General features: G+C 63.7%; 1 protein-coding gene across 2 annotated transcripts; it reads right to left on the minus strand.

Annotated features, from left to right (window-relative positions):
• Window positions 1-2,317: 2,317 nt before the first annotated feature.
• Window positions 2,318-9,767, minus strand: LGALS3BP (galectin 3 binding protein). 2 transcript variants are annotated; one of them, XM_069481761.1, is made up of 6 exons: window positions 9,662-9,767; window positions 7,472-7,546; window positions 6,367-6,558; window positions 5,585-5,716; window positions 4,010-4,262; window positions 2,318-3,770 (listed from the first exon to the last, which is right to left on the minus strand). In XM_069481761.1, the coding sequence occupies exons 2-6, from the start codon at window positions 7,521-7,523 to the stop codon at window positions 2,624-2,626; spliced, it is 1,776 nt and encodes a 591-aa protein (XP_069337862.1). In that variant the 5' UTR covers window positions 7,524-7,546; window positions 9,662-9,767; the 3' UTR covers window positions 2,318-2,623. The 2 variants fall into 2 exon arrangements, with proteins under 2 accessions (XP_069337862.1, XP_069337863.1); XM_069481762.1 differs by lacking the exon at window positions 9,662-9,767 and adding an exon at window positions 7,767-7,825.
• Window positions 9,768-10,874: the final 1,107 nt, after the last annotated feature.

Here is a 10,874-nt window from a genome sequence, read left to right on the forward strand (position 1 = left end):
CCCACTGCAGCCCTGCGCTGGGGTCCTACCCCTTGGGGGGCGGCAGGTTGCTCTGTGGGTCACTCTGCGGCCTCCAGCCATGAGGGCCTGCGGGGTGGGAGGGAGGGGGCTCTGCACGGCTGGCCTTTCCTCGTCACCAAGGCCGATGGATCCGACCTCCTACCCCTGTGCCATCACCCGGCACCTGGATGTTCCCTGATGGCAGTTGCTTGTGGCCCCTTCCACCTTGGACGAGCAACGCCACCGCCCTGCGCCACCTGAACACCTTTCCCACTGTGATGGCACCCACAGAACACGCGGGTGACTGGGGAACCACAGCTGGGCCCACGGGCTCCCTGTGGCCCGTGTGGTCCATCACACGTCACAGGCTCACGAAAGAGGAGGCTGACGAAGCCCAAGGCCAGGCAGCGAGAGAAGAGACGCAGGGACTGGGGTCTGAGGCTGCGCCCGGGCAGGGTCGCCCACCCCGAGACACCCCACTTCCAGATTCCTTCGTAAATCCTTTTCTCATTTACTGCAAAGGACCCAAAATGCTGCCCTTCAGCCCGTGGACGGGCCAGCTCGTCGCCCAGTGTGGTTCTCCCTGGTCAGGGTGCCCGAGCTGTGCCCTCGTCACCTGGCACTGGGTGGGGAACCTGTGGCCTTCTGGAACCTTGAGTGTGGCCTTTTGACTGAATCCAGATTTTACAACAAAATAAAGGGATTGTTCCGTGAAGTTTGGATTCTGTCTAGGGGCTGCAGGTGGGGACCTGGGGGGCCCCGTGTGGCCTTGAGGCTGCAGGTTCTCCACCCCTTTAAAAGGGCTTTGCACCCAAGAGAGCTTCCCACCAGCAGACCACTGCAAGGTGCAGCGAGCTGGCAGCGAAGGCCGGCGTGTGGCCTCTGGCAGCGCCATGCCGGGGGGAACGGGGGAGCAGGGAGGGCCTGGCTGTCTCGGGGGACAGGGCCCTGCTCCCAGCAAAGAGCACGGAGGACTCAAGTGGTTCCTGGGGCATCTCCTCACCCCACCACATGCACTGGCTCCCCACGAGGCGATGGCCTCCCTTACAGCAGGACAAGGACCCAGAGCTCTCCGGAAGGGGCCTCCTGGTCGCCTCACCAGGCCCCCGTCCTCTGCTGGTGGCCGGCAAAGGGGACTCGGGGTGGGCAGGGAGGAGGGTGCCTCGGTCTTGGGACCAGCTGGAGACATGGAGAGGATGATTCAACTTCTTTGCTGCGTCCACCACGTGTCTACACCAGCCCTCCCTGCTCTGTCCCTCCTCACCCGCTGTGGCCATGGCCCATGGAGCGATGGTCCCTCAGTTTTCGAATGTCCAGAGGGTGGAACTAGAAGTGGGGGGTGGGGATAGAGGCAGAATGTGCACCCCGGGGGTGCGTGGTCTCCCTTCAGTAAAGGGGGCTGTTGCCTCCAGTCTAGGGGGGTTGTGTTTCTGCTTTTGTTTTCTGAAACGCGAGTGGAAAGAGGGTGTGTTGGGTGTCAGCGGCCATCCCGGCTGCCCAGCGTCCGAACCCCCCCCCACTGGGTGAGCCTTTGAGCCGCCCCCCGCTCTGAGGCTAGAACAGTCCAGATGCCTGTTCTCTCTGGCCTGGCAAGGAGGGGCAGGCACGTGGCCTGGGCTCAGCCAGTCAGAGGCTTCCACCGGGGACTCTGCCTGGAGCGTGTCACAAAGAGCAGGGACAGTTTGGAATTCCTGCTGGCGGTGAGGCGGCGTCCGGCACCCAGAACCCAGCTGCGGCCTCCAAGCCGGGTCCTCCGACCTTCCCCTCCAGCCCGCAGCCCGGGTACCTCTGCAGCTTGGGGCCCTCTCCTGCCTGCCCTGGCCCCCGCGGAGCAGCTTTTATTGTGGTCCAGTGGCCTGTTGCTGGGCGTTTAGATGGTTTCCAGTTTTTCTTTCCTACAAACAGGCTGAGATGAGAACGCTTGTGCCTCCTCCCCGCGCACATGCACGAGGATTTCCGGAGGAAAGGTTCTCGCTCTGCCCTTCCTGCTCCCGGCCGCGCCTCCCAGCGTCCACAAGCTGCTGCCCCTCAGGCTCCACGCCCAGCCCGGGGGTCGGTCAGAGACCCCCACCCACCCAAAGGCGGTCCAGCCCGGTCCAGCCCTGTGCTTGCGCGGGACGCGACCGCTGGACCCCACTTTGGAACTGCTCCAGGCGAGGACGTCTGCTTGCTGTTGCCTGGCCCGCCCCCTAGCCCTGAGCTTCTCAAGGACAGGGCGCCGTCTGCCTCATTCTCTGTCCCCAGAGCCCGGCACACCCGCTGTCAAACACAGTGTGGACTCAACAACACTCTGTGAGCAAACAAACAAATGTGGGAACTGCAAGGGGATTTTAATGACCTCAGGCCGGTGACAGTGGAGGCTGGTGGCTGAAAGGGGCCGGGGGAGCCCACAGCGGCCTGGTGTGGGCCTTGCTGCTTCCCGACCTGGACCCCAGTGGACAGGGGGAGAACTAGGAACTAGTGGAGAACAACAGCTGAAACCTTCCAGTAATTTCTTTAAGCTCAGGGAGATCAGGGAAGCAGGGGGACATCTGGTGGCCGGTTGTCGAAGGTGGCTGCAGAGAGGAAGGAGGCAGGGGAGGGGCAGCCTGCGGCTCTGCCTGGGGTGTGCCTGGCCCAGTTCCTACCACGGCGTGTTGTCCGCGCCCGTGGAGTTGGTCAGGTAGAAGGGGCGGATGACCGCCCGGAAGCTGCTGAAGGACCCCGTCTGGCAGGGGAAGAGGGAGGCGCTCCTGGAACCGTTGGTGGCCAGGGCACTGGGGATCATGGCCTTGGGGCCCTGGAAATCCATGACGTCTGCCACGAAGCGCCCTTCACAGAGCACCAGGGCTTTGTTTTCGTAGCCGATGGTGGGGTCTGAGTAGCCAGAATTGGAGAGGCCCAGGGCGGGGAGCTCGTCCGAGGAGCACGAGAACCCATAGTTCCAGCAGCTCTGCACGGTGGGGAGGTAGGCCAGGGACCACGACACGCTCTTGGCCTGGAAGAGGAAGCTGGGGTGGGGAGGGGTCTGGAAGGACTGGTAGGGGGAATACCTGTAGCTGGAGGAGGCGCGGGTGTAAACAGAGCCGTAAGAATAACCGAACGGAAGCCCCCGTGCGGGCTGGTAGGCCAGCTGGGACTGCCATGCGTTCCAGGAGTTGGCCGTGACGGAGGCGCTCCAGGTGGGCGAGGTGTAAATCCGGGGCTTGTACGCATCCTCGGAGAGGTTCAGGCCTCTGTACTGGGTCAGCAGCCGGAAGGGCACGGTGTGGAACTCCAGGGCCTGCAGGGTCTTCCTCTGGAACAGGGCCTCGTGAGCCCGGTACAGGGACAGGTTGAACTGCAGCTCAAAGAGGTCCTCGGGCCGCATCATCGGGAAGCGGACCATCTCGACCAAGCCCTCCACCTCCTCTCGGGAGGTGCGCTGCTCCTGGCTCCAGGCGTCCAGGGCCTTCAGCAGGGCCAGCTCGCTGGGCACAGCCAGCTCGCTCTTGGGGAGCAGCACCTGGAGCAGGGCTGTGGGGACGCTGGGCCAGGCCTCGGCCTGCGTCAGGGCCTCGAAGTTCCAGGCCAGGAACCGCACGCAGAGCTCCTCCAGCAGGGGGTCCTTGGTGGCCAGTGCATAGGCGTAGAGGTCCAGGGGCATCCGGAAAGAGGGGTCCTGGGGCAGGAGGCTGGCGAAGAGGCCGGCACAGTATTCCTGCAGCTGCGTGGCCCCGTAGGCGGACGCCAGCTTGTGGAAGCACTTGACCGACGACAGGGAGATGTCGATCTTCCGGGAGTAGAAGTACCTGGGAGAGAGAGGGAGCGTGAGTGTGCCCGCAAGTGCGTGAGGGAGCGTGTGTGAGGTGGGTGTGCACATGCCTGTGCGTGAGTGTGTGCAGGTGTGCACGTGTGTGTCTTGCTGTGACCGGTGCCCTCACGCCTTACTCGGTGGGTTGTGCTTTTGAAGAGGGGAGGAGGATGGAGCCCGAGGGGGCATGGCACAGAGCTGCACCCACGCCCCCACGCCGTGGACCAGGACGGTCACCTGAGGAAGTCTCTGACCACGGGCACGCACTCGGCGTCCACGCTCATGCTGACTTTGCTGCCCGGCTCCTGCCACAGGGCCTCGGCCTCGGGGTTGGAGGTCAGGATCAGGGTGTGGGCACAGAGGTCCAGCACCTCCTCCTCCTCCACCTGCACCTGCAGGGACAGGTCACAGCCGCTCTGGCTGTCGAAGATCTGGCTGAGCGCAGCGGAGAGCTCCCAGGAGAGGTCGAGAGTGTGGCTGCTTCTGGTTTCTGGAAGGGGCAGAGGGACATGGGCTGCGTCAGGCTGGGGCTCCGTCGCTTGCTCACCCTGGCTCTGGACACCCCTGTCACCCTCTGGGTCAGTGTTTTCATCTTAAATCGCAGGGTCAGTACCTGCCTCAACCACTCAAATGGCTCCCGGGAAGGTGAGGGATGGGACAGACCCTGAGCCCCTGCCCACCCCTGGGGACCAAGAGTGGCTGGGGCCCTGGCCAGCCTCTCCCTCTGCTCCTCTCCCCCACATTCAGGCAGCACCGGGGTGGGGGTTTAGGGTGTTGACCTCCAGGGCCCCAACCTTTCGACCACCAACCAACCAACTGCCACAGACGTCACCTTCTACAGCCCAAACCACCTGCCTGCTTAGATGGCCTGAAAAGTTAGGGTCCCAGGGCAAACCAATTTTAGAACTTTGGGGATCCCTGAGCAGCCTCCTGTGGTGCACGAGGCCTGAGAAGTCCTGGGAGGCTTCCTGGTGCAGGGGGCAGAGGGATGCACCCTCCTCCCCCCTCAAAGCCTAACCTGAAACTAACCGCCCTCGGTTCCTCCTTTGCCCCAGAAGGTCTGCAGCCCCCGACTCCCCTCGGCCCGACTCTCGGGGCTCCCAGCTCTGGGCTCCGGCCTTTGCTCCTCTTGCCATGGGCTGCCCTGCCAGGGGCCGCCTTTGCCCTGTGCCATGGCCCTGCCCAGCGCAAGTCCTCCCCTCTAGCCAGGTCCCTCCCGTGTGGGCTCGGGCTCCCTCCCCCTGTGCCCCAGGGCCCCCCAGTTCAGCACAGAGGGGGTGGGCCGGGAGTGCCCAGGCCTGCGTGCCAGCCCAGAGGAGCCACAGCTGGTGGTGAGGGCAGGGAGGACGGCTGTAAACTCAGACTCGGGGACTCAAAAGCGCATCAGCCTCGGTGCTCTCAGCACGCGGGTGGGCGAGGGGAGAGGCCTTCCCGCCGCAGGAAGCGCTTGAAGCCTGTGCACCTGCAGTCTAGGCAGTGGGTGCTGTGTGGGGTGTCGCAGAGCCAGAGCTAACAGAAACTAGGCAGCCCTGGATGCCGACGTCTCGCTGATCTGGGACGGGGCTCACCGCCCGACTGCGGCTCCACGGAGCGTCTCCGAGGCAGCTCCAGCAAAGGCCGGGTGGGGAGCTTGGGACCCTGAGCCAGGGGCTCTCGGACTTCCGGGCCCCTCCATGCAGAGTGGGTGGGTGGCACCGTGAACCCCGGCTTACACAGGTGTGTGCTTCACGTGGGGGGCATGCTGGGCGGACGGGGGTTCCACAGGACCCAGGGAACGTGGGGTCTCAGGATGGAGGCGTGGGCCCCGCTCACCGTTGGTGCAGACCACGCCGGCGTCCCGCTCGTGCCTGCAGTTGCTCTTCAGCCAGCCCAGGGATCTGCAGTCGGCCAGCGAGGGCTCGGTCCCTGTGCACTGGACCTCATCCAACATGACCGGGCCCCTTCCTGTGGGCACAGCCGAGGTCAGAGGCCGGGGCTGCGTGGGGAAGGCCCTGCCACCAGGGCCACTCCTCTTAGAGACATGGAAAGAGCAGTCACAGCCACTGCACAGGAACGGGGACGTCAGAGCAAGGAAAGCCGCCAGCCACCCTGCGGGTCCCCTCCTGCGTGCGTCCGTCCGTGTGCAGGTGTCTCGCCAGGTCTGACCGCCGGGCACGTTCGCGTGTGGGTTTGGATTTATTACGGCAACGTCACGTCATAAACTCAGCCTCGTTCTTACAAGGTCTAATGGCTGCTTCCGAGACCACAGTTTAGGCAACTATCCCTGTTGCTGAATATTTGGATTATTTCTTTTTTTTTTTTCAGAATCACAGCCCCTGCGTCAGTGGAAATTGTCCTGCAGATTTTTCTTTTGAGGGGAAAATATTTCAGGAAGATAAATTCCCGAGTGGCGTTTCTGGGCCGGAGGGAACAAGAACGCAGTGAAGCCCCAGCGAGCGCCCGCCGTCCCCCGTCCCAGCAAAGCTTTACCCGTGTCATTGAACACGCTGCTCATGCTACGTTAGTAGAGTCCAGTTTGCGTGTCTCTGATGCCTGTCTCGCCGTCTGCCCCTGCCGAGAGCCGCTGCGCATCGGGGTGGGGACCCAGGCCCTACCTTGCCCAAAGGCGGCTCTGCCCGGAGCCTCGGTGGCGTTCTCGAACCCCAGGGCCCGGCACACGACGCTGGCATCAGTCAGGTCCCACAAGTTGTCACACACGGTGCCCCACTGGCCTCTGTAGAAGATCTCCACGCGGCCCTGGTTGGCGGCGCCCCCGTCGGCCAGCCGCATGTCGCCGTCGTTCACGCCTGCGGGCGGAGGCGGGCAAGGACCGGGTTGGGCCACAGCTGCACCGCCCGCGCTCCTGCGCTGGTGGGGTAAAGCTCTCCCCAGCTAGGGGTGACCCGCCAAGCTTGTTTTCCAGCTCCTCGATGTCCCCCTACCCTTCCGTGTGGGGGCACTCACTGGGAGGAGTGGAACGCACACGCGGCCCCCGCCCGGGGCTGAGCTCGCCTCTGCCTGGCTGTGAGGTCTGAGCCCTTCTGCACAGACGGAGAAGGGGCAGAAGGAGCCCCCGGTTCTCCAGCACCTGAGAGTGGAGGGGCAGGAGGCCGGTGCTCACGCTGCCTGTCTGCGGCTTGGGGGTGCTGGCTGCTGCCCCACGACCCCCAGAAACACAGGCAGAATACTCCCAGCTAGGGAACGGCGTTCCTGCCCCACACGAGTTCTGGGACGTGACACCCCTGCCCCTGCTGGCGCTGGCAGGGTCGGGCAGGAGCCGGTGCCTGGGTTCCAGGGCCACCCGTGACAACGGGCGATGCTCGGCTGTGGGTACCCCCGGCTTCCGTGGGGTCACGGTGTGCAGAGCACAAGGAAAGACGCCTGAGACCCTGTGGAAGCCGCTGACCTCATGACACCCCCAGCTACTGGCTGGTTTCATCACCCCATCTGGTTCCCGCCGGCTGGAATGGAGGACTCCTTGGCATCCTCTCTACAACCTGCATCTCACCTGAGCCCAGGTGAGCCCTGGTCCCCCCCTAGGACCTACAAGCCACCACCACGTGAGCTGCCCAGGGCTTCAAGTGAGAGAGAAGACCCGCTAATCCCCGGCACCCAGGTGCCGGGCGGAACATCTCGATTGTCTGCAAGGAGAGCGTTGGCCCCAGACCACGGGAGCAGCGGTCAGACTTGCTTTTGGCATTTCCCAGTGGCTCGACTCACCTTGAGTCCCTGCGACCAGCAGCCACATCCAGAAGAGCCGAGGGAGGGCCATGGCCTTGCCTGGAAGCTCAGGTCCTACAGCAGAAGGAAGCGGCAGAGTGAGACGCCGGCGCGGGGCAGCCCCAGGACCAGGGCCTGGTCTGCCAGCGTCCTTCAGTCTGACTTGTGGGCAGCCCACCGTGCGGCAGGCGGGTGGGTCCTTGTCCTGCAGAGCCGACTATGTCACAGGTGAGCGTGATGACACCGTGGACGTGGAGGCCCTGGTGCCACGGGTGCCCCCTGCAGGGGCCCTCACCTGGTCTGCAGGGTGGTCCTCGCAGGATAAGACTTGGCCGCAGGAGGGGTGGCCGGGGTGTCTCCGGGAAGAGGAGCCCAGAGGCGAGTGAGCCGCCCTCAGAAAACCAGGCCCTGGGCGGGGCTGCACGTGGGGGCGGCTGGGGAGGGTCGAGAGGCTGGGGCGAGCCGGGATAAGGACGGGGCCTTATCTTCAGGCGACAGATCCCTGGGAGTGCCCAGCGGTTGGTGGCAAAGAGAGAAGATGGGAAGGGACCCCTCAGGAGGCCACCGAGCCCAGGCCAGGAGCCACAGAGGGCGGGAGCTGCGCCGGGCTCCAGAGTTCTGAAGGGGGGGTGGGGGAGGGGTCAGGTCTCTGTGGCCCCAGGGGCATGACTGAGACCCAAGCTCCTGGAAGGGCGGTGGGGGCACAGCGTGGACCTGAAGTGTCCCCAAGACATCAGGCTCAGAGGACCCAGGTCTCTGGCTTTTGGCTTGGTATTCTTGCCTCTATGTAACTTTTTTTTTTTTTATTTTTTTTTAATTTAAGAGGCAGGGTTTGCTCTGTCTCCCAGGCTGGAGTGCGGTGGCGTCATCATAGCTCACTGCAGCCTCCAACTCCCAGGCTTAAGGGATCCTCCTGCCTCAGCCTCCCGAGTAGCTGGGACCACAGGCATGTGCCATCATGATGGGCTAATTTAGTTTTTTCAGTAGATTCTATGTTGTCCAGGATGGTCTCCAACTCCTGGCCTCAAGCGACCCTCCTGTCCCGGCCTCCTAAAGTGCTGGGATCACAGGTGTGAGCCACCGCGCCCAGCCTCTCTGTAATCCTTGACACTCGCTTTTCATCTTCACCTGCAGGGACCGCTGCCTCCCCTGCTCCTGCCCCTGCTGCCTGCGTGGAGAGTCCTGGGACACCAGGCACCACTCCCTGCATCCAGCAAGTGGGGACTGGCAGCTAGTGGCGCAGCTGTGACCCCGGCTACAAGTCAGGACCTGGTGACCTAGAGATAGTGTGCTTGTCCCTTGCTGCTCAGAGGGGGTCCCCATGGATGGCAGCAATGGTGTCACCCAGAGCTTGCTGGGAATGTGAGTGGTGGCCTCACGCCAGTCCCTCTGCATCGGAATCTGCACGGACGAGACCCCTTCCAGGACAGCTCACACACCAGCTGGAGGCTCCCTATGACCCCCGAGAACTGCCTTGCTGACACCCACTTGCCAAGTGAACGAGCTGAAGCCCAGAGAGGCAAACTGGCTCCCAGCCACAGCTGGGGGCCCACAGGCCAGGGGCCCAGGCAGCAGAGCCCACTTCTCGCTGCACCCATCTCAGTAGGTGGCTGAAGGGGCCAGGATGACCAACCGTCCCGTGTGCCAGGCACTGTGCTGGCTTTAGCGCTGCAAGTCCCACGTCCTGGGAAAACCCCCAGTCCCAGGCACACAGGGATGGCTGGTCACCTCTCTGCTGCAACCGCCAGGCTTGCTCACCCTGGGAGGAGAACTCAGGGCCTTGGGAAAGTGGCCAGCCAAGCACCCAGTGCACGGCATGCAAGTGTTGCTGCCCTCTGGGTGGCGGCTGTTTGTTTTTGCCCGATTCCCTCATATGGGACGTTGGGACAAGGCTGCCTGCGTTGGCCTATATGGGACCCTTGCACAAATTAGACAAAGGTGCTCTTCCTGGGGGTGGGCGCATGCCTAGGCCAGAAGGCACAAACCTGATAAAGGGCCAGGGGCTAAATCCAACCCATGCACCCCTTGGCTGGTGTCCTTGTGCAGTGAACAACCTGCCCAGCTGTACACAGAGGCCCTGTGGCTCTGGGAGCAGCAGTGATGATTTCTGGGCTCTGGAGCACTGGGTCCCGAGCTCCAGGCCTAGGTAGAGAGGGGGTGCCCACCTGAGAGCAAGAGGCAGGGGCTTACCTGAGGGAGGCAGCTGTTGATGGCTGTCCTGCAGGCTCCTACCTTCCTGCTGCAGGGGCCCTCTGTGGACCAGTCTCTCAACCCAGGAAACCCTCCCCGAGTCAGGCGTGACCAGACTGATCCCAGGAAATGCTTCAGAAAACTGAGTCTAGTTTCGATTTCTAGAAACCAGCTGATGTAGATTTCTCCCAGGGTTGGCTGCTGAAAATGCTCCCCGGGACCCCTCCTCCTCCTCCGCTCTGCCCGTGGGGACCAGGCTTGGCAGCGGCCCAAGGCGGCAGGAAGACTGACAGTCTGGCCGAAGTCCGGGGCTGGCATCTGGGGGCGAGGAGGGTGGGGGTGGGGACAGCAGGAGGAAGCAGAAGCTCTGCGCCCAGACAGTCGGCACCAGCGGTGTGACCGCGACTCTTACGAAGCCCTCAGTCCTGTCCACCCTACTCCGAGCACTTGACATGCTGATTGCAGCACTGTCCCCGACGGCTGGGAGGGCCTGGGACGCAGGCATGCAGCGGCCAGCGCACCAGCCACACCCCACTGTAGCGCCTGGCTCCCGAGCCTGTGCTGTCACCCCTGGACTATGCTCTCCGCCCTCTCCTAGCGTCTGGGGTCGCTCTCCTGGCGTCTCTCCCACGGGGGGCAGGGGACACAAATGGCTCGGTCCAGCTCACACCCATTCCTTTTCCTCCCACAGAAAGGCAGTGCCTCAGGTTTCCCTTGGGGAGCACCCCTCTCTCAGTCCCGGCCGTGTGGCTCCCAGAGGGCCCCAGGCCTGGCCGTCCAAGCCCTGCAGGCCCCGAGGCCACGCGGACGGTGGCAGGGAGGAGCGGGCTTCAGGCCGAGGGAGAGCGTGGGCCGCAGCTGCCGGCGCCCGTGGGAGCAGAGAGGCCGGGCCCAGACCGTGAAATCTCCGTCTCCGGCCGGGCGGGCAGCTCGGGTTCGCTGGCAGCTTAGAGTCCGAGAGAGCAAGCCCCCAGGTCAGACGGTCAGTGACTACGTCCCCCAATCCAATCCCCTCCAGAGAACCTGTGAGGACCCTGAGGCAGAAGCAGCTGGGAAAAAAACAGGCATAGGAGTCAGGTGAGCTTGAAGATCCCGCTGAGATCAAGGGCCGCGGTGGCCACCAGGCACAGAAACATCACTTACCGTCTCCAAGTATTTTTGCCCAAGCAAGTGGCCAGCAAAGGACAGGAATACAGAGGACAGGAACACACCT

Source organism: Eulemur rufifrons, chromosome 9 (assembly GCF_041146395.1).
Source record: "Eulemur rufifrons isolate Redbay chromosome 9, OSU_ERuf_1, whole genome shotgun sequence".
Classification (NCBI taxonomy): Eukaryota; Metazoa; Chordata; class Mammalia; order Primates; family Lemuridae; genus Eulemur; species Eulemur rufifrons.